Source organism: Podarcis pityusensis (genome assembly GCF_964106645.2).
Source record: "Podarcis pityusensis genome assembly, chromosome: 3".
Classification (NCBI taxonomy): domain Eukaryota; kingdom Metazoa; phylum Chordata; class Lepidosauria; order Squamata; family Lacertidae; genus Podarcis; species Podarcis pityusensis.
In genome coordinates this window covers 50,872,331-50,895,970 of record NC_138026.1, presented here as the reverse complement: position 1 = coordinate 50,895,970, position 23,640 = coordinate 50,872,331, and the positions used below count along the sequence as shown (strand labels likewise).

Below are 23,640 nucleotides of genomic sequence, written 5' to 3'. Positions count from 1 at the left end.
TGCAAAATGTATTATATGCTTTAGATTACTGTTGGGAAGATATTTCTACTCCCTAATGAACTAGTTTTAGACAGATTTTGCCTAAAAGAGCTGTCAGAGTTGAGCTGGTTTGAGAATGAGCCCTCACTTTCCAAAATGACTTTTGCATTATTTTTACTTTATTTATTTGGATACCACAATTATGCTAGCCACTGAGTTCTAGTAGAAGTGCTTACAATCACAAATATAAAACACTGGCACACAATGCCTAAAAATGCTACATACATCACGAATGGGAGTGGATTAGGACTCCAATTTTACTTTTAAGACTTGGATTGGTCTTCAAGGAAGAGTGTAGTGAATCATGCAAGCTTCCTCAGAGTACAATTCTCCCTCACATCAGCACTCACTAAGTTATGTCTATGCATCATTTGCTGAAGGCTGTCAAACACTGCAGATGGTCTGTAGATAGTGTACATATGGCACTTGCAGACATTTAGATTTTTGGAAGAGGCTGGTTTCACAAGGATGGGGGATCTGTACCATCTGTTTGCAAACAGGATAAAGATATCCAGGAACTGTGCTACATAAATGCTAGGACACAGGTGGCACAGGTGGCTTGCCAATCAGAAGGTCGGCGGTTCAAATCCGCATGACAAAGTGAGCTCCCATTGCTCTGTCCCAGCTTCTGCCAACCTAGCAGTTTGAAAGCATACCAGTGCAAGTAAATAAATAGGTACCACTGCAGCGGGAAAATAAATGGTGTTTCTGTGTGCTCCGGTACTCATCACATTCCTCTGTGCACCAGTGGCGGTTTAGTCATGCTGGCCACATGACCTGGAAAGCTGTCTGTGGACAAACGCCGGCTCTCTTGACCTGAAGCGAGTGTTACAACCCATAGTTGCCTTTGACTGGACTTAACCATCCAGGGGTCCTTTACTTTTTTACCTTACATAAATGCTCCAAGCACTTTTCATACCAAAGGGCATAGCTGAAACCTACAAAAGGGCACAAAAGTCTCTATTTCATGTGACAGTTCAACAGATTATCCCACTTTTAAGCACTTCAGTGGGAAGAACTGGCTCACTGGTAAGTTATAAAGAAAAGGCACTTGCTGACACCTCAAAAGTGGCCTAAAACCTACTTGCCCCCTATAAATGGGCTTCAGAAGCTTGAAGGATCCTTTGTAGCTGCTTTTCATGGGGACTAGGAGAAGGGATAGGGAGAGAACCAGCCTTCTTTCTAAACCAACAGAAGGCAGTGGAATCTTCAGTTAATGTAGCTTGGATCCAGATGCCTTTCCTCGAGAATGTTCAAGAAATTAGAATACATAAAGCAATGTTCTTAACAGTATAATAATAAAAGCAGTAAAATATAATTATCTGCAAATTAAAATCAAAGGTGGAAGCTGCATTGTTCCCAGATATGTTTTTCATGAAGTCTGTTAACTTCAAAAGCTTGCCTATCACTGTACACACGAACTTATCATTAAACCTACTTTGCATCTTAAGTGCTAAACACTGCTCTTCTAAGAGCCAGCATCTTGATTTCAATAGTCTCTCTCTGAGAAATGAACACAAGGAAATGAATATATGAAAAGTTCATTAGCTTAATGAATAAATGAATAAATTGAGATAAAACCGTGCCTTACCTTTACAAGATTCAAAATTATGATAGGGGAGCCAAACCTCTGGAGCATCTGATCAAAATGAAGAGCAGCTGCACGTGCATAGGGGTCAGCCTGATCCACTAGAAAAAGGAACTACTATTAGGAGGACTGTGATTAAAGTATTTTGTTACAGTGGTACCTTGGGTTAAGTACTTAATTCGTTCCGGAGGTCCGTTCTTAACCTGAAACTGTTCTTAACCTGAAGCACCACTTTAGCTAATGGGGCCTCCTGCTGCTGCCGTGCTGCCGGAGCACGATTTCTGTCCTCATCCTGAAGCAAAGTTCTTAACCTGAAGCACTATTTCTGGGTTAGCAGAGTCTGTAACCTGAAGCGTATGTAACCTGAGGTACCACTGTATTGGGAATTACACCACTAAATGTGCCAAGTTTTAGCAGTCTCCAAAAATATTCAGGCTGGCATAGGAGTGGGAGCGTTTGACTACAGTGTCAAGCACACACTATGAAGTTTTAGCAAGCTTAATAAACTTGTAAATAAATTACAATGTAGGGAGAAAGAAACATTTTTTGGTTTATTTCAGACTGATGAAATTCTTTGCCTGCTAGCCTTTTGTTAAATATATATTTATTCCTGATCTGTGACTGTTAAGGGACAACCAAAAAAGAAAAAAAAGAATCTGGAACTCCCATTTAAAATGATAAAATAGAAATGAAAGCTACTAAGGCTTATGGAAGCACTAGGTAAGGAAATGTTGGGCAAATAATTCCAAAAGGAGGGTACAATTGTGGTTCTACAATCCTTGTAATTTTATTGCCAGGCTGCAAACTGGGGGCAGCTGTGTGTAGGGGGAACTGGGCAAAACCCTATGCAAAACCGCCTTCAGTTGAAAAATCAGACCTGGTTTAGGGACTGAATAGTGGAGCCCAAACAGGTCGAAGAAATAGATCTTGGAATAGATGTCTGATCAAGCTAGACATTAAAAGAGATACCTAGTTGACACCCTATGTCCCGTTACTTTCTTTTCATTGTAATTGCTATGCATGTGCGCAAAAAAAAAAAAAATTCCTTGTCTTGTCTGCGACTTGGAAGGACAACATTTATAGTCCCTGTGTGCAATGGAATGGATTAATGAGAGCTAGTGATTTGACAGTAGGCATCTGTACAAGTTCTAAGATAACATATTGTATACACACATGTAATTGGTGGCTTAGGCATCATTGTTGAAATATCCTGAGACCAATAGAGAGGGACAGAACCCCGCACTTGGACATAAGATGAATAGCTTCCAGCAGAAAATGACATCACTGAAGCATCATAGAGTATTTGTTCAGTTTCTACTTCGTTAGCTACATCTCCCTGTACCAAAAAAAAAGCCAGGACATCACATTTTCAGCCGCATCCTCGTAAGTGACATTTATACCACCCATTCATCAGACTTATCGTAGTTAAAGCAATGCTGAACAAATGCACTTGTTCTTAATCCAACTTTAAGGTTTTTAACTCCAGACCTAAACAAATTTGTTGGGAAGAACGCCCTATTAATTTTAGTTTTGCTTTCTTCTACAAAAACATTTTCAGGTTGAACAGCCTAAATCCATAGCTGCGTCAAACCAGAGGCCCATGAGTGTACTAGAAGACTGCCTGGTATAAGCCTAAGGAATTTAATTACTGAAATATGCTTTATCTGGTCCCAGATGTTTTGTTCCCTTACCTATATAGGTAAGCAGCGTCTCTAGGCAACAAAAAGAACTAAGGACAGACAATTCTGAATAATCCCCTAGACCTTGATGTTCAAATGGAATCCAATCATCATCTGAAACGTCCACTTGAGAATAAGGATCCTGGGTATACGCTGGCTTGTAAGTCTATTTCAGGAATGGGAAACAATTTTCATCTGAAGGCCATGTTCCCTTAGGGCTACTTGCCAATGGTAGTTGCACCGATAGGCATAAGTAGGCATGTTCCTATGTGAACATGCACAATGTGATTAGAAAATTGTAGTATACCTGTAATTGCACAACAAAGCCTAGAAAAGATATATGGTAAATTAGATCACTGTATTCAAGGACACTCACTAAAGCCCAAGGGTTTCCAGTATTTTACATTAAAAAAATTAAGCACATTAAATACACCACATGAATTTTTAACTATAAATGTCATCCTCAAAAATACCAAGATTTACAAGTTTTAGATTTGCTTGTATCGTTGCCCAAATGAGGCAAAATACATGTGCTACAAAGCTAAAGGAATCAAGGTCTTATTCTCTATATAGCAATAACATGTCTTCATGAAACTCTCACAGTGAAAAAACAGATAATGATCTATTTTACCTCACAGTTTGCCCCTCTCTTCAGAAACCGTGTTCCAGCAAATTTACTTGATCTTCTAGCTATCAGGGTGACGTACACTGGACGACCATAAATGAGCAGCTCTTGGAAGCCAAGTTAAGGGTTACAGATGTTTATATTATTTCTTTAGCTTATTTCTCTTGAATTTTCCCTTAGTCCTGGCATATACATGAATACACCTACTCTCAGTGCCTTTTTGTAACTTGTTTTGAAGCAGATGAAGAGTTCTATTTTTTTTAGATATAGTCTATTTCTATTCTATTTTTTAATATATAGTCATCTGCAGGGCTTCCATTTCAAACAAGAATATTGATAACAAAAGCAAAAGAAATGGTTTTTAACTACCGTATTTTCACCCTATAGGATGCACTTTCCCCCCTCCAAAAATGAAGTGGAAATGTGGGTGCGCCCTATGGGGTGAATACAGGCTTTCGCTGAAGCCTGGAGAGCAAGAGGCTCTCGCTCTCCAGGCTTCAGGAAGCTCTGCGCAACCCTCCGGAGCCCGGCACGAAGCCGCACCGGCCTCCGGAAGGTCGTGCAGAGCTGCCTGCCCCCCCGGGCTCCGCGCAACTCTGCGCAACCCTCCAGAGCCCGGCGCCAAGCCACGCTGGCCTCTGGAGGGTCGCGCAGAGCTGCCTGCACTCCCGGAGTCCGCACAGCTCTGCGCGACCCTCCGGAGCCCGGCGCCAAGCCGCACCGGCCTCCGGAGGGTCGCGCAGAGCTGCCTGCGCTCCCGGAGTCCGCGCAGCTCTGCGCGACCCTCCGGAGCCCGGTGCCAAGCCGCGCCGGGCTCCGGAGGGTCGCGCAGAGCTGCCTGCATTTCGAAGCCTCGGGCGCGCTGAAGAGCGCGCCCGGGCTTCGCACAGCTGTCCAGAAGCCTGGGGAGACCGGCGCGGCTCCCTAGGCTTGCGGATAGCAGGCTATTCTGGGAGCTGGGGTCAGGGGAAGCTCGGGCTTCCCCCGCGCCAGCCCCGTGCCTGGGGGGGGGGAATAAATTTTTTTTCTTTATTTCCCACCCAAAATACTAGGTGCGTCCTATAGGGCGGTGCGTCCTATGGGGCGAAAAATATGGTATTTTGGATTACTTTATCTGGACAAAGAGTTATTTCAAGCAGATATGAGAACTCTCAAACATTCAGCAGCCCTGAGACTGTGGGACTAGAATATCAGCTTACCACTTTTGCCAAAGACTTGTAATCCCATGCATCTTCTCAAACAAGAAATGTGGGTTTTTGCAATAAAATTGAAAGATAAAAAAAGCAAATCCCCTTTCAATGCTCTTTCATAAATGTCCTTAATGAACGTACAGGGTAGCCATGGCTACTTCAGAAAGACTATTTATGCTAAGGCTAGATGACCTTCTAAAAGCAATGCTGAATGAAAGCATATTATTTCCAGAATGTTTTATATATATTGAACTAAAAAAGAATCTAAGAACCAAATACTAAACATATAGTTATGCAACAATTCAATTTCAGATATTACATTGAGCATCAGGCTTCAGTATTACAAATAATAGTCCTTGATAATCGTGTGGGTGTAGGGGGAGCTTTGGAAGATACATGCCCTGTGCTCACATGCAACGGGATTTAAGTTTAGAAATATCTGCAGTTTTCAATCTTAAACATATGGAGCTACAAGTAAAGGCTACTACAAATGGAAATAATATTTTACACAGGATATTTTTAGTTGCAATTCAAAAATAACAAATAAAGTGTCATTTGCTTCAGTGTATATTCTATTTGATCCTTCTGTTGCACATTTTGGAGCTGTTTTCAACTAATGTATTTTTATAGTAATTCTACTCTTTTGTGTTTCCAACTATCTGCCCCTAAATTAGTCTGTTCAATTATCCTATTGAGACCTGACTTCACAGTGGAGCTAGTTAAAGACATGGTCACTGTGATAGGTAAATTAAGCTATTATCAAGCCCTTATTTCTTTACTGGCAATACTAGCCCATGGACGATTTCTCGTAACATGCATGCTTGGAATAGGAATTTTCCTTCATTGTGTTTCATTATCTATGCAGCAGATGAAAACTGAAAACTCATGTCCCCTTTTCACAGCAATTAGATCCAAGAAAGATCCTTAAAAAAAGAACTAGGCAATTAATTTGTGAATGGGTTTAATTAGCATGTCCGAAGACGCTGAACAACAACTATATTGTATGTTACCATAATTCATTTCTCTTTCTACAATTTCAATTTGCTGTTACTGTAGTAAACATAAATCACCAACAGTAGGAGGATACTTGACTGTCCACAAAATCCATGAATAATATACAACAACCAGTCTCGATGAACCGTGGTTTTGACTATGTCAAGCAGTTTACCATTCCACACATATTTCCTATAAGGTTCACTGCAAATTCCAAACACACCTGAAAAATAATTGCAACCAAAAACGGTAAGTATGTGTGCTCAATGTGGATTTTAATCAGACTGATTGTTCCCAACTCAAATCAATTGCATACGTATTTAGGCGATAATCTATTTTTATCTATCTTAAACAGTGAACAAAGATCTTTTTCATAATCACTGATTTTGAATGCTCTCACCCCTCAGTTTCTGCACTGTTTTCAAGGTCAGGAGGAAACAGAAACAATGTCAATAGTCTCTGGGTGACCATTGTTGGAAACTGGATGCTCGACTACACAAATCTTTGGTCTGGTGCAGCAGGACTCTACTTTAGTCATATACAGTGGTACCTCGGGCTAAGAACATAATTCGTTCTGGAGGTCTGTTCTTAACCTGAAACTTCTTAACCTGAAGCATCACTTTAGCTAATGGAGCCTCCTGCTGCTGCTGCGCCGCCGCTGCATGATTTCTGTTCTCATCCTGAAGCAAAGTTCTTAACCCGAGGTAATATTTCTAGGTTAGCAGAGGCTGTAACCTGAAGCGTATGTAAACCGAGATACCACTGTACTACAATTACAGTCTATGTCTTATAAAGGTGAAATGGGAGCAGGAGCTCAAGCTAGTCTCAGGAAACAAAGTTCCCCAATACTATTATTAATTTTATCATTTATTCAATTTACATATCTCCCTTTAGCCAAAGATCCCAGGGTGATGTATTAAGAGGCATATAGGAAAGCCAGATTTCCTTCAAACATTATAGAATGAGAGTCATTATATATGCTTCTCCCCCACCCCAAAAATGGTAGGAGTTTTACAAACTACCCACATGAGTGATACTTCATCTAATTATTATTAATGATTCTATAAGATTCCAGGATAGCCGACATGAGTGCTTCTCATGCTTACTCCCTTCACGATGAGATGGGAGCTATGACAAAAAACCAACACCCTACTCATGGACTCTCAAATTTTAACTGTGGAGGGGTTGTAGGGGTATACCTGCTGGCCCTGGCCCCTCCACCCCAACCTTCTCATATTGACTGGAAACATGAAGGGAAATTGAACTTGCATTTGAGCAAACATGGTTGCAATCCTCCTTGCAAAATGGTACCTAGGGAAGAATTGTAACCATTTTTGGCCATATGCACTGACAATTCCCCTTTAATCCTTCCCACTCAACATGCAAAGGTTGCAGGTGGAGGCCCGTACAGGCAGCCCCTCCACAGATACCATTTAAGAATGTCTAAACAGGACCCAAATTCTCCACATTTTCCCTCCAGTAACTTATCCCTCTCTTTTCCTATAACTGAAATTTTAAAAACAAATTTAATTTTCATTGCTGATCCAAAAATAAAATGAAAGGCTTAAGTTCATGAGTGCTCCCAAACACTACAATTCTAACAAGATAAAACAGCACTACCCTATTTTCCCATCAGTATTTGGCACTGTTGAACAAAACAGCAGTAGCTATTAACACTATTTAAATGCTACGGAAGACAGATTAATGCTTCATGCATAAATTTGTATCTGTCAAACCTTCAAATTAGTTGAATAATCAATTGTCCCCCCAAAAAATATTTCAGCATGTCCAATTATTCTCCTGAGTTACCATTTAACTTACCAAAATAAGCAATTAATCTTTTATAGACATTGTCTTGGTCAAAAACATAAAAAACCAACTCCACTAGCTGTAATTGGCCCTTTATGTAATCTTTCATTAATTTGGAGCTGTTACAACACTACAACAATCAATAACAAAGAGCTAGATGTTTCTGCTGTTGAAATAATTCCAAATATATGCCTGATGGCTTATTTCTATTTAAGTCACACTCACCACTTCCACCCTGAGTTGCAAGTCCCTCATCTTCAAAAATATCAAAACTCTCCTGCCTCGTTCGAGTTGTTTCTGCCTTTAGTGTGTCAAGAGGCATCCTCAGAACAGTAAGGTTATACTGAAGAGAGTGGGACAGATCATAGCTGTAGCTGAAATCAGGATGAAAAAGAAATACAATGGTAGAGGCGCTTTTGACATAATTCAGGATACAGGTCCACAGTTGCTCAAATGCAAAACAGGCTACCTTCAGGTGTTATGGCTTCTGCATATGCCTTGGGCGGGCCTAATCCAATATGGTACAGAAGGGTCAGTGGGGTGCAGTGGGCAGAACATGAGCTCTTCCTCAGTCAAGACACAACTTGAGTGACCATGTCTAGTCCCTCATCATCAGAGCCTAAGAGGGCTGCTATGATTATAAAAGGGAATAACTCTATTATGCACCTTGAGATCCTTTGGAGGTAGGGCAAAATACAAACATTTACTTATTTAATATTTCAGCTATTTATATACTGCTTTATCACATGACTTTCTGAGCAGTGTGCATAAAGATTACAAAAAAGCATGCAGTGGATAAGATCCATTAAAATTAATCATAAAAACATAAACGTCATTAAAATGCATGCTGAAATGGAAAGGTCTTTGTCAAGCGACTAAGGCTCAACAAGGGAGGACACCTATCTGATCTCATCTGGGTCCTCAATACCAAATGTGTAGCTTCTGGTGGATACAAGCTGGGCGTCTGAGCCATGGGGGACCACTAATGAGACACCCCCCAGGTTCTTAGTGGCTGGGCAGGGATATCAGGAATCAGGAAGTCCTTAAGGTACTCTGGACTCAAGATATTACGGGCCTTGTAATACAGTACAAGAACCTTGAACTTGGCCCATAAACACGTAAACAGCCAATGCAAGCTTTTAAGCACCAGAGACATGTGCTGGCAGTAGCCTGTTCCTACCATCAGTCTAGTTGCAGCGTTTTGCACAAGATGGAGCTTCCAGACCAGTCCCAAGAATAGACACTTTTATTGAAACTGATCTGACTTGGCTATGCAAGGTAAAAATGATAATCCTGTGGTGCAGACATTTACAAAATAAAACAACAACAACAAGAATCCTGCAGCTTTGTTATTAAATGGAGTGCTGAAACTGATAACTTGTAACTTTGGTGGAGCTTGGGCTTGGTTCATCATGAGCTCAGTCCCTCACTCTTCCTTCCCATTGCCCAAAGCTTAACTGTTTGCAGCTGCAGTTAAGCCTCTTGGGAGGCCTCTTTGTAACATCTCCCCCATCCTGATGCCCGAAATACTGAAATGAAAGCATCCCAGGTGCTAGGTATCTCAGGAAATGTAGTATTCCAGGACACTTGGAACAGAATTGCTGGAAATTACATGCCCCATGGTTCTTGGCACCTAAGATACTGGTTTTTCTGTATCCTAGGCAGTGGCAAAGCAAGCCGCTGGGGTGCCTGGGGCAGCGCATGTGCCTTGCGCCCAGGGGCGGGGCCAGCCACCCACCGGGGCAGGGCAGGTCACGGGGGCTGGGGCAGGACACTCTGTGAGGCTGCCAGAGTCTGCCTGCTTCCTCCCACTCAGCCGCCCTACAGCTGAGGGAGAGGCAGCGGGCGGACCGTTTGGGCAGCGTTGGAGTCTGTGCATGCCCAAGCCACTGTGTCTCTCCCAGGGGAGACGTGTGGCTCAGGCCCCACGGTGAGTGCTGCTTGGCATTTTGTCACCCCCCTCAGTAGTGACACCCGGGGCAGCCCACCCCCACCACACACCCCTCCCTCCGCCCCTGATCCTAGTCAGCAGTGACTAGTGGAGATCTCACCCAGGTACATTTTGTGATAAGAAAAAAGGATGATGGGGCAGGGCTCTGATGTGTGGGAGGAGGAGGAAGAAGACTTAGCTCCTGTCACACTCTCAATGAAATGGTTGGGAATGCAGAGGAGTGCAAATTTCAGAATGGGCTCAGAAATAATACTAGTCATTTTCAGATTTCACAGAGAAAAATAACTTGTTTTAGCTGAGGCCCTTTCTAAAAACTGAGATGGAAGGGTTCATCCATCATTAGCTTTGTAAGTGGTGAGTTGTGCCCACTGATCCTTGGAACTTCCACCTTCACCACTGCAGGGGTCAAACTACATGAAAAAGTGATCAAGGGGACTTAATGGCAACCAGGTAAAGGAGCCAGAGACAAGAATGGCTCAGACAATTTCACATATGATCAAGGTGTCTCCCCTGCCAAGTAAGTATCTGAATGTTCCTATGTGATGCCAATAAAGGTTACTTGACTTGACTTGAATTTCACAAGAGAGAGCAGAAGGATCCTAGGACCTGGACAGTGGTAGGCAACAAGCACATTCTGTTTCAACAAATAAGTTGCCTGTGAGCGTTTCTAAATGGAAATGCTTCAGACATCTTTATCCTTCCGCAGGATTGTGAGAGAGATAATGGAGAAGGAATTCTTGGATGTTCCATAATTAAGAACCAATTTCAACATTCTAATAATCATTTGAAATGAAAAACATACCTGAAATAAAAGTTACTAGACAGGTCCACGTTCTGAAATATTCGAAGGTATCTAAAGACACAGTAAGACAATATTCTCATAAAGCAAGGGTGTGTTTTGTTATAGCCCCAATACTTTAGCCCCTCCACCAACAATGAAACATCCTATCAGTCAAAGAGTCATTCTCATTAGCTCTGAACATGTTTTGAATATTTCTTATATTGGTTTGTGAGCTCAAAACTATATCCTCTCTATAAGAATGAAGATGCCAGGAGAGCATATGATAGCTGTACATACCCTAGGAAAAAAAAGTCATGAAAGAGAAGGAAACACCAAAACTTTAGTTAATGACAATGCACCAGTATAAAGACAAGCGACAATACTAGACTTCATACAATGTCAGGTGATGAGTCTTGGCCAAAACAGTGTAGGCCAAAGGTTTCCCACCAGTGCTCTGAAAGGTAAGGAAATGAGGCAGCAATCCTACACAAACTTACCTGGAGTACCGTATTTTTCCATGTATAACATGCCCCCATGTATAAGACGCCCACTATTTTGGGGGACTCCAAATTAAGAAAATGGTGGGGAGATTGTCCATAGTTGTTGAAATTTTTAGTTGTTGAGCGTTTTTGGGGGAGGAATGCCCAGAGCTGTTGAGCTCACCTGCATGACCTATGACAACACTCACACGCGTCACAAAAGCCATATATTGTCTGTCCGCTGATCAGTGACAGACAATCAATACCAGCCCTTGCCGCAGCCACCAATGACATGCCCAATAGCTGCTGGCAATCTCCGGTTCATGGCAGCAAGCAATCCCATGACTCCACTATGCACTATCCGTGTATAAGACCTATTGGTCTCTACAGGCACTGTAACTCTCCAAAGGATTGACTTCACCCCTAAAGAACCACTCCTCCACTGTTTCCCAAGACACATGGATGCCAGCTTATGAGTAGACATGCATATCACTGTGCTATTAACCCTTGTCCTCTGTGTATGATTATGTTATCTCAAAGAGAAAAAGGATAATTTACCTTGCTTCATCAGGATGAGTCACTCGTACAGAGTCATTTGGAATATATATCATAGTTGTATCTTCTATTTTATACATTGCATGTCCTCCAATATCTGCCATCTTTCTTCTCTTTGTAATTAGCACAATGTAGTATCCTTCTAAAAATCTGACAAAGCCTGTAAAAGACAGAAGAAATGACTTCTGTCATTTTATTCAATATAGTACTAGATGACTAAAACCAAGCACATGCCATTTCAAGTTGTATTTCCTAACACCTCAGAAAACTGCAGTTGGAGAAAAAAACTCATGTGCAAATGGATCTCCTTTAATTTACAGAATTGTATGAAATGAGCATGCATTTCCTTCTAAATTGTAAACTAAATTATTCAAGGATATAAATTAAAATGTGCTTTTGAAAGTGGTTGCTGGCTTTTGATTTTCTTTTCTTTTCCTTACAAAATAATTTATTGGATTCTTGACGGATATTTCATCAAGTCAGTGCCGGGGTGAACTAAGGAAACAAAAAAACCCCATATCAATGTCTGATACTGCAACGTGACTGATTGTACAATGACTGATTTGTCTACACTTCGTCGTTATTAAATTCAACTTGAAAAAACTTTTCATCACTGCAGGGAAAAGAACCCCTGCCTAGCAGAATAAGAAAATACCACATCCACTTCAAGTGGTAATATTTGATGCCGAGACCAGGTGAATTTTTCATTCTTTGAATTTTATTAGGAGTAATCATTTAACTACTCATCAACTATGGATTCTGGCATTTGGCTAGTTACTCTGGCCCTTAATTACTTATCTACATTCAGAGACATTTTGCATGCTGTAACAATGCTGCATGTGTGTACGTGCAGGAACAACAGCAAATACAAGTTCTCATATGAGCCTACCTGCTTTTTAAGATCTTTGTCAAAGACTCTAGTCCAGATATTCCCACCTTCAAAACTTAGACAAGTGGTTCCTGGGGATAGGATTTTTTTTCAGTGGTAGTGCCTCAGATGGCAAATACTCTACACCAGGCATAGGCAAACTAGGCCCTCCATATTTTTTGGGACTACAATTCCCATCATCCCTAGCTAACAGGACCAGTGGTCAGGCATGGTGGGAGTTGTAGTCCCAAAAACATCTGGAGGGTCAAGTTTGCCTATGCCTGCTCTACACAATACATTCAGCTGAAGTCTAGCTTTTTAACTTTTAGGCACAATAGCTTTTAACAGACAGGGTATTTTAGTACGCTTTGCTGCTTTTCTGCTTTTACAGTTTTTCTTGAATTGTCTATAGTTTTATTGCAGGGTCGAGGAACCTTTATTCAAACTGAGGGTCAAATTCCCTTTTAGTTATGTGATTTTGTGTCTGGTTTCATGAATTACCGTACTTTTCCGTGTATAAGACTAGGTTTTTTTACTAAAAAATAATGTTAAAGAAGGGGGGGTAGTCTTATACACGGGGGCAATCTCCCCCCATTTTCTTAATTTTGAGTCCCCCCAAAAAGGGGGCATCATACACGGGGGCATGTTATACATGGAAAAATACGGTAACTCTACTTACAAAGACTTGATAATATTCAAATTTATGCAAGTCACTTCATAATAAAAAAATAAATATATAAAAAGGTGTGCCTTACCTACTATACCAAAAGCAGAGACTGCGCGGGATAATCCAGAGGAGCCCTTCTGTCCAATTTTTGTCCTATTCCCCAGATCTAAGCGACCAAGCAGCTCTCTCACCTCTTGTTGGGTATAGACATGCTTAAAATGGAGAATATGCAATCATATAAAAATATGTTCCTTTAAAAACTGCTCAGAATAAATGCATATACAGACAGAGAAAGGACTGTTTCTATGTCTTGTTGGAAAATGAATGAACTGATTGCTGTTTTCCTCATCCTTTCATGTTTTTTAAAGCATAATCCAATTGTAAACCAGATGCTGCAAGATGTATAGCAGCAAAGTGGGTTGATTTCAAAAAGGGTTCAAATACAGCTTAGGCCCCAGTCTAAAGTGTTTTGTGTTTTCTTCACATTAAAAAACATAGATTCAATTATGGTTAATTAACATTCCAAAAAATCTTAAGCTATGTTGTTAGCAACTCATTTAAATAATACTGAAGACTCAATGAGGGAGATAGACTTTGTAATATGTTGATAGAAAAAGCTGAAATAATATCCATTGGATAAGAGTCCTATAACACTGGAGACGCTACTGGGGCTGAATATTGTGACTTGAGAGGATTTTTCAAGAAGAATCCTTAACTAGGATGTAAGGTTTTTGATGGTTCTTGCTCATAGTATCATTCCAGAAAAATCCACACAGATGGTAAGTTGCCGCAGAGAACTCATTTAAATGGTTCCATAGGAAATCATTCCATCACACACACTCATGGCAATAAATAAGAGACCACGAAATGCGTTCTTATGACTTGATCATTCAAAAGGGTATATCAACAGGTGGATGCCAACAATCATTTTTCTCCATTATTATTATTATTATTATTATTATTATTATTATCTGCACAAATTGTATAGTAAAATGGGTAATAATATCCTTCTTAGTGCTTGGCAGAATGAGATAATTGTGAATTATCAGGCTGACACAAAAATCAAAAGCAATGGGTCTCACAGCCACTTGGCACACAACAAATAAGCACAGAGGGAGGGAGGAAGCATATCTTAATCAATTTCCATCTCTTTTACTATAGTACTGGAGATAAAACTAATGGATTTTCTTCAGTCCTACAAGTTTCATTTTCTATGACACAGGAGAAAAATATGCAATCAAATTCTCTCTCAGAGGACATTGTAGGTTGTACCTAAATGTGTTCTTTCTTCAGAAGAGATCTTCCATAGGAGGAAGCCATTTCTGTCATAGGAACAGAACATTTTGATATGAGCCAAGCTCAGAAGTCGTTCCCAGTTACCACAACAAAATCAGCCACCACAGCCATTCATTCACTACTGTTCAGCCCCTCTACTGGAAAACAATATAAAATGAGAGGAACCAATATTTTGAAATGAAACATTAGGAAAGGGACCATCTGAATAGCTTCATTTCCACTTGAATTCAAAATATTTGATTATTAATACTGCTCGCTATAATGTCTCAAATTGTGATGTACTCACCCTGTCATCAATAACAACTAAATCCTTTGGTTCGGTGCGATCAATTTTCAAGACACGATATTTGGTTTCTGCATGATTGCTCCCAACAAGAAAATAACGCTTTGTAAAAAGAAGAAAAAATAAATAAGATTTCATACAAAGCTAATTAAACCAACACAACCACACTTAACATAACTATAGGCAAAGAGTTTTGTTGCACCTTATTATAGCACAAGCTTTCACAGGTAAGAGCCTCCTTATTTAGGCCTTAATCAATATAACACATTTTTATCCTACTTCAGCTGTTATTTATCTTACTAAAGCCAGAATGTTTGTACAGTATTATCATCAACATTACTTTGTGAATAGTGACTGTATCAATTTTAGATACATTTAAGCTTCAGCCTGTGCATTTTGCATTCCACTTTCCTCTGACCTCACTGCTTTCAAAATTCCACCCCATAAACACAAACACACACACAAAAGCAGTGGGTAATTGGATCTGACTGAAAAGGCAAATCCTTATCTGCCCCACCCACCACATTTGAAAGGTGGGCTTGATTCTACACTGACATTGGGTGAACCGTTTTTGCTTGCATGGTTTGAAATCAAGCTGTGTGGGTATAGTCTTCAAAGTGACAACAATCACTGATCATTGGGACTTGCAAAGCACTATGCACAAGGCTTCAGAAGCACCAACAGTCAACAAAAACCCACCCCTGCAATAGGATTTGTGGGTTTCCCCCCTCTGTCCTCCAGCCCCCTGAATGCCCCCCAAATCTACTCTTTAAGGTCCCCAGTTTCACAGATTTTCCCGAGAGGAAGATGAAGTTATGCTATGTGAGTGAAGGTCTGCCCACACCACAGCAGATCTCCCACATAGCCTTGCTCTTATTTTACTGTACAGTACAGTATTATCAATTGTTTTAATCTCCTTGCAAGCTGCCTTGGGGACTGCACAATTGAAAAACAACATGGAAACAAAATAATATTTTTTGTTATATGTTTGTTCAGCTGGATTTTTATCCCAATAAAGACTTAAAAATATTAAAACACATTCTAAGTCTTTATAATATACCGTAATGGGATAAAATGGTAAATCCTTTCCCTTCTATCTTGTCTATAATAAAAATTACTCTGTTATCTTAATGGAGACAATTTTACATAGTACCTAGGTTTTTCTAGAAGAATGACTCAAGAGAGAAATGCATATTTAAATATTTGGCAACTATTCCAGGCAACCTTTAACCAGGCAAAATACCACAAGGATACCAAACAAATGTTCATTTTCTGATCTGAGCAAAACAATCTGAAGTACACATTACAAATTACTCTTTTAAAATATCCAGAGCAAATTGCAGTTATTTTTTGTAAATATATGTATATTGGGGGCAATTGCCATATCTCTGCATTTCCATCAAATCAAGCTTTGATAGATATCAAATTCCCCATTTTTGTCACACCAAATGTTTAGTAAATGGCATTTACTATATTTCTTATTTTTAATGCTTCCTGCCTTTGCCATAGCTCATGATCATAACCCAACCCAGTTGCAGCCTTAATCTCCATGCAAGGAGATAAAGATAGGAGACCAAGGAAAGCAGTAACAATAGTCACATTCCAATGACTCTTCAGTGAAGCATAGAGATCCTGCAAGCATCATGTGCAATACACTCTTCATATATATAAATGGTTTCAACTGTGTTATACACAACACTTCCTTCTCTTTAGAAACAATATTCCTGTTAATGTTTCATGCACATCAAATACTGACATGCTAAGGAATAGCTACTATCCCTCACAATAGTTTGCTTTACAGCTATACTGTACTGCATCCTGCATAAATGTTATGTAGCCTTCTATCACAGAGAGAAAACTATAATGATAATGCACCAATCTAATCAGTGTCCGTAAATTTTTACTTTCATCTAAAATTATAGTCAACATGAGTCAGCAATTGCCAGCCACCTTTCAAGATGCAGTTCAGCAATTGCTGAAGCCTAAAGGAGCGGATTAACGCAACATATTATTTATTAAGAGCAATTCACACTCATCCTCTCTGTTCCACCAAATTGAAAGGAAAGGTTTCTGTCTTCCAAGAGTACTATTTCTAATTGCTCAAGAACATTCCACTCGATTAACCTCCTTCTCAGCTCCATAGGCATTCTGCGCGCACACACACACACACACACACACATACACAAAGCTTCCAGCAAGCACCACCTTCCACATTCAGTGGAGAGTCAGAAGCTCTTTGCAAACCAAATAGATGTTAACATGCAGCTGGTCAACAGCACTGCAATGGAAAGGGGGAATCAAAAGCTTGCTTACAAGCAAGGAGCTCCAGGATGCTTGCAGTTGCTATAATTATCTCAGATTTACAAGTGGCTCTCTTGGTCTTGCTTTGCAAACATCTGAAATATACTTGAGAGAACTCCTCTTGACAGTGTGATTATTTAAAACACACTTCCTTTTCTACAGTGGGAATGTGTTGCTTTCTAAAACCACCATTTGAACCGATTGAAAGGGAAAGGTTCACTGCCGCCTCATGCGAAACTAAGCATTCATGAGAAAAGATTTAGTGATTGTACAGTTGTATATTACAATTCCCCATTCTATAATCCCCAAGGCTATAAAAGCCACTGAAATAAATACAAAGGGGAAATGGAGATGAATGCTACTGCCTGGCACCTTTGTCTTGTAAGATTTATGTTTTAACTATGCTCTGCAAGCTCTTCAAATCATTCTGAGGGGAGAAAAAAAAAGCCACCTGACATCCATACAGCCTGATCCTATGCATGTTGACACAAATACGCATGTGCATTGGTAAACGTAACAAATTAGGAAGCAAAAGATAACATCTAATGTTTTGACTAATATGGACTAGGTTGAGGAGGCAGGGTCTAGAAAGAGACTACTTCAGTGGCATAATACAGGATGCAGATCAGGTACAGCGAACCTCTGACCATCCACATGCTGCTGTACTCCATTTCCTTTCAAGCCCAGACAGTGCGGTCAATGATAAATTATGATGCGAGTTATAGTTCAACAACGTCTGAAGAGCCAAAGGTTCAATTGGCCCTGCTTTCAATGTATATACTTCAAACCCTAGCATATCAAGTTAAAGAAGAAATATTGTGCCAAAAAGCTGAGGAAAACCTCTGCCTCTTATTAAAAAAAGCTGCTGCCAATCAGAAAAGACAATGTGGTACTAAGCTCTGGGAATATATAGTGAAATGCAGAGATAGGAATAGTCTCATACATACAATGTATACATGGCAAATGAAAACCGAAAAGAAAATTTCCACATTGTGGAGTTCAAGGTTTCCATTTGTTTGTCCTTTTCCCCCTTCATTACCTTTTAAAAAATGCCTCACGACTCTTGAATTCTCAGTATGCTTCTAAGGAACCCAAATTTGTTTTGATTCATTTGTAATATTATCTTTCCCCACATTTGACCTTCTGAAGGAAAACACGGCTTGATTTTTATTGTGGTTGATAATGTAATGCACATACCATGAACTGCTACAATTTATTGCATGTTGTAAAATAGCCTAAGTGTTTTGTAAATATTATTGTCATAGAGAGAGAGTACTGGACAGGAAGCACAGTTCCTTATCACAAACCAGAAAAGGCGAAAATCTGCAATAGGTATTTTTCCATTTTGTAAATAGCAGTAGGGTGGGTCTCAGGAATGAAGAGCTAAGAAGTTTTTGAAAAACTCTTTCTCCCTATGTTGTTTCCCAGTGAAAATAATCACCCTAAAGCTGTGTTAGGGGAAATACTATAAGGTACACAGGTGGCGCTGTGGTCTTCTAAACCACTGATTCTCTTGGGCTTGCTGTTTGGAAGGTTGGTGGTTCAAATCAGCAAGATGGTGGTGAGCTCCAGTTGCTCTGTCCCAGATTCTGCCAACCTAGCATTTCAAAAGCACACTAGTGCAACTAGATAAATAGGTACCGCTGCGGTGGGAAGGTAAATGGCATTTCCATATGCTCTGGCTTCCATCACGGCATTCCGTTGTGCCAGAAGTGGTTTAGTCATGCTAGCCACATGACCCAGAAAGCTGTCTGTGGACAAACGCTGGCTCGCTTGGCCCGAAGCGAGTTGAGCACCGCACCCCATATTTGCCTTTGACTGGACTTAACCGTCCAGGGGTCCTTTATCTTTTTACCTTAGGAGAAATATATATGTAAATAGCCAAAAACTGCAAAAAATTTAGCAGGGGCAATTAGAATAAGATCTGTTATTTGATTATTGATGTAAACCTCCATAATGTAATTTTATATAGTTAAGTTTTTACCTCTATTTCAGTACATTGTATTTTATTTTATTGCTATGGATAGTGGCTGATGCAAATAAAGATTATTATGATATGTATATAGCCTGGAAACATACATTCTCCATTGTCTAGTGAACTTATGAACAATCTCAGTTGGATTCTGTGTAGACAAGTCTTGGGGTGAGATATCAGGAGCAATTCTCAAATGCAGGCAAAGCCTATACTATTCAGATAAACAATTTAGGAGAGATAAGATGAGGACCTCTTTAAAATACTCATAATATGTCAGATACTAGAGCAGGGTACAGATCAAATTATATACAGTGTTATAATTATATATTACCACAGGTGCCCCATCGCACCCATTCTGCATTTGTAAGAACTTGGTAATTTAGTGTGGCAGCACCTACACCTTGGGACTCCCTGCCTATTGAAATAAAGAGGGAACCACTGTACTCTTTTTGGCATCTGCTAAAAACATTCCTGTTTAAACAAACATACCCAGATGCTTAGAAAGTTCAGCTGATCTGCTTCAGTATTTTAAATTCTGTATGTTTTAAAGTAGGGTTGTATTTTTCTTTTCTTGATTTTACTATTTTAATCCTTTTGCAAACCACTTTTTACAATCAGTGTATAAATTTTATGAAATTAAATAAACAAATACATCTTGATCTGGCAAGAAAATAATGGCTATGTTGCTTCCAGTCAGACTTCTGAGGGGAGGGTGTTCCACATATGAGGTGCGACTGCAATAATGAGGTGCAACCATATAACACCGGTCTTGAAAGACCTACACTGGCTCCCAGTACGTTTCCGAGCACAATTCAAAGTGTTGGTGCTGACCTTTAAAGCCCTAAACGGCCTCGGTCCAGTATACCTGAAGGAGCGTCTCCACCTCCATCGTTCTACCCGGACACTGAGGTCCAGCACCGAGGGCCTTCTGGCGGTTCCCTCACTGCGAGAAGCCAAGTTACAGGGAACCAGGCAGAGGGCCTTCTCGGTAGTGGCGCCCTCCCTGTGGAACGCCCTCCCACCAGATGTCAAAGAGAACAACAACTACCAGACTTTTAGAAGACATCTGAAGGCAGCCCTGTTTAGGGAAGCTTTTAATGTTTGATGTAACATAGTATTTTAATATTCTTTTGGAAGCCGCCCAGAGTGGCTGGGGAAACCCAGCCAGATGGGCGGGGTATAAATAATAAATTATTATTATTATTATTATTATTATTATTATTATTACTATGGTGAAACCCAGCAAGAGCCACCTCAGAAGATCTTAAGACATAGCTGGGGTAGCAGAGAGAGAGGCTATCCTTTTGGTATTTCGGCCCAATGACATTTAAGGCTTCACAGATAAACACCAGCACCTTAAATTTATTTATCAAACAAACAGGCAGCCAATAAAACTAGAGGCTATATATGTTATGCAGAAATGAAACTTTTTAAAAAAATAGAAAACATACATCCGAGTATATAATTAATAGATGACAGAATTAAAGGACTAGCAGTAAATGTACGGTAACTCTTCAATAATAAATTATCACCATAATTATCATGGTCCCTGCTCCTGCCAACCTAGCGGTTCGAAAGCACATCAAGTGCAAGTAGATAAGCAGCAATCCTACCCATGCTCATTTGAAAGAGCCCATTGAACTCAGTTTGACTTGCATCTGAGCAAATATGTCTAGAAGTGGGTCACAGTGTAAATGTCACAGGCCTGAATCACACAACATGCTAAGCCAAATTTAGTGGTCACTTGGCTCCCATGGTCTTTTTTGCTGCTTTGCTACACTGACCTAAGCCAAGAAACATTGGCAACAGATTAATGAATCCTACACACACTTAACTGAGAACACAGTAGGACTTGCATCCAGGTAAACATATTACATTATCTTTTAGTTTCTCATATTATACTAAATTTAAGGTTTGGTAACCAGGCTGCTTGCAAGAGGCAAAGGCACAGCGCTGAGGAGTTGAAGTACCTCTACTTCAATGTGGCATAACAAAGAGACCATGTTTCATCAAACAAGCAATATTTAGCTCCTTCTACAGAATCCCCGCGATGGGGTGAGCTCCTGTTGCTCAGTCCTTGCTCCTGCCAACCTAGCGGTTCAAAAGCACATCAAGTGCAAATAGATAAATAGGTACTGCTCCAGCGGGAAGGTAAACGGCATTTCCGTGCGCTGCTCTGGTTCACCAGAAGCGGCTTAGTCATGCTGGCCACATGACCCGGAAGCTGTACGCCGGCTCCCTTAGCCAATAAAACAAGATGAGCGCCACAACCCCAGAGTCGGTCACAACTGGACCTAATGGTCAGGGGTCCCTTTACCTTTTTTACAGACAGGGCAGCCTCACCCTACAATTTGGGTAAAATTATGAGGTGTTTCATTTCTTTGAACAAAATCAGCACCTAACTCAGTTTACTAACATAGTTGCAGATTCCACTTGCAGAGTCTAAGTGTGGAATGATTCTGTTCAGTATTTCAGCTAGCCACAACTTCTTCTTCCAGAATCCTTCATTCCCTTCTACAGCAATCAGCACTCCATACCCTTTAAGATTGCTCAGCCATCACTGGGCCGTTGTAGGGGTCTGCTCTGAGGTTTTTGCCCCCTCAACAGTGTTGCTTGATTATTCTATGGTCCAAACAGTATGGCCCCTTATCAGTCTGTTCCTATGCATGTTTATTCAGAAAAATCCCATCCAGTTCTTTAGGAGTCACTCCCCTCTAAACCATGAGCACATCTTAGGGGAGTGGTGAAACATTAGTGGCCCTCTAGGTGTCACTGGAATTCAGCTCCCATCATCCATCACCTATCACTGGCAAAGGTTGATGGGAGCTCCAACAAGATCTGGAGAGCCAAGGTTTACCCACTCCTGGTCCAGGGAGCAAGCCCTAGAGAGCACAGTGGGGCTCGTGAGTAAACATCCATAGGATTAGGCTGTAAACTGGGCTCAGAAGGTTTAGGCTGGATCATCACCAGTGGCATTCCCCGCGTCCCAGGCATCAGTCAAGCAGTGGGAGAGAATAGCGGGCGCTGCGGGGGTTACTTACAGCTCTAGTCTCGTACAGCACCAGCTTCTGCACAGAGCTGATGATCGGAGCCGCCACAGGCATGGTGACAGCAGGGGAGAGGGCCGCACTCAGTCAGCGGCGAACCCCTCCTCGGGCGCCCCTTCCTTCTTTTGAGGGAAGCTCTGCTCCCAGAAACCCCGAGTTACCGAGTGGGGATAGAGGAGTCCATGAACCCCGAACCCTTTCCCCCTCTCGCTCCACTGAACCAGCAAGAACCCCCCCCACCAGCCCCCTCGCTAAGGGGGGTAACAGGTAGAAGGAGCGGGGACTCTCCAAAACACCAGGAAGGAACCCGTCCCGCCTACATCCTGCGCAGGCGCAGGAGAGTGACAGCCGAAGGCAGCGCAAGTTCACGTGACTGCCTCTGCCGACGCCATTTTACGTTCGGGAACAAAGCCCGTTCTGCCAGGACTGCGTATATCGTTGTTCTCGGTGGAAGAAGGGCGCCGTTTGTGGGCCGTGTGTGTTGTCCAGCGCTTTATTGATGGTTGCAGTGCTAAGCACACTCCGTTAGGAGTGTTCCGTGGTCACAACTTCCAGAGGGTGAGCCGTGCTGGCACCTTTAAGACCAGCAGGTTATTTGTTGTCTCCAAAGGACAGGTGTGCCTAGCCTCTGTCACAAGAGCCTCACAATTATGGCACCAGCTTTCGCGGACCGGAGTCTTCCTCAGATACTTGAAGTATTATCCACGGTTCAGAGGTCTGGGCATGTGAGGGGATTGGCTGTTCACCGAGGAGAACTCTCCATACTGTACCTCTGACGGTGAGGACACAAAAGCTGGTGCCATAATAAACGCGCGAGGCTTTCAGGTCTCGCGCTTCTTTGTTCCCTAGGGAGCAAGTCCCGTCGAACTCACACATTCAACAAGGTGCGGATTCCGCCTCGCGTAGCTGCAGCCTGATCTTAAAACAGAGTCTCGTGGCACCTTAAAGACTAATAAATTTATTAGGGCGTAAGGTTTCGCGGATTCAACCCGCTTCGTCAGATGCTGATCGTACTCATGCGTACTTGGGAGTTAGCACCACGGAGTTCAGCGCCACTTACTCCTGAGAGCATGTAGGCGAACCCCGTTAAGGGCCGACACGATCAGAAAAGGCTCCATTTTTCCCCCCAACGGCTCTCAGTTCTTCTACAGAAAAACCGTTAATTTCGAAACTCTCGAAGGCGACTCCAACTGCTGCTCACCCAGCCGCCGAACGCTCTGGCAGCTGAGCGTGGCCATTGGCCCTCTGAGAAGAGGCCGGTTGGTGGTGCCCTTTTAAAAACTATTCGGCCTCGTGTCCTCATCGCGCTCGTTGATTGGGCGAAGGGAGCGGGGGCGGTTCCAACAGAACGGCGAGGCTGGTCGCGGTCGCCACGGTTACGGGGAAACAGCAATCTCGGCGGATCAGTGGTAGCCTATCGCGCGCCGCTTCAGTGTGGGCTGCCACCAAAAAGAAGCTGAGGGACACAGTTTGGTCAAGTCACGCAGTAAGTGCTCCTCATATCGTTTCATCCG

At 41.6% G+C, this 23,640-nt stretch overlaps 2 protein-coding genes across 6 annotated transcripts in view; one reads left to right on the top strand and one right to left on the bottom strand.

The window, feature by feature from the left end:
* FIG4 (FIG4 phosphoinositide 5-phosphatase) overlaps nucleotides 1-23,342 on the bottom strand; it is a 57,270-nt gene extending 33,928 nt beyond the window's left edge. Inside the window, exons 1-10 of one of the 3 annotated variants that reach the window (XM_081000379.1) lie at nucleotides 23,151-23,342; nucleotides 14,807-14,905; nucleotides 13,313-13,436; nucleotides 11,693-11,849; nucleotides 10,677-10,727; nucleotides 8,149-8,297; nucleotides 6,209-6,337; nucleotides 3,938-4,038; nucleotides 2,801-2,963; nucleotides 1,631-1,728 (exon numbers count right to left, since the gene is read on the bottom strand). In XM_081000379.1, the coding sequence (XP_080856505.1) occupies nucleotides 1,631-1,728; nucleotides 2,801-2,963; nucleotides 3,938-4,038; nucleotides 6,209-6,337; nucleotides 8,149-8,297; nucleotides 10,677-10,727; nucleotides 11,693-11,849; nucleotides 13,313-13,436; nucleotides 14,807-14,905; nucleotides 23,151-23,198 (1,119 nt within the window). In that variant the 5' untranslated portion in view covers nucleotides 23,199-23,342. Of the gene's footprint in view, nucleotides 1-1,630; nucleotides 1,729-2,800; nucleotides 2,964-3,937; nucleotides 4,039-6,208; nucleotides 6,338-8,148; nucleotides 8,298-10,676; nucleotides 10,728-11,692; nucleotides 11,850-13,312; nucleotides 13,437-14,806; nucleotides 14,906-22,120; nucleotides 22,424-23,150 lie in introns of those variants that run through there. The other 2 variants (XM_081000380.1, XM_081000378.1) reach the window with 2 other exon arrangements.
* Nucleotides 22,559-23,640, top strand: part of AK9 (adenylate kinase 9) — a 58,440-nt gene continuing 57,358 nt past the window's right edge. For 2 of the 3 annotated variants that reach the window (XM_081000372.1, XM_081000370.1), the window contains exon 1: nucleotides 23,458-23,612. The gene's annotated coding sequence lies outside the window, so the exon portion shown is untranslated. Of the gene's footprint in view, nucleotides 22,685-23,457; nucleotides 23,613-23,640 lie in introns of those variants that run through there. The other variant, XM_081000371.1, reaches the window with a different exon arrangement.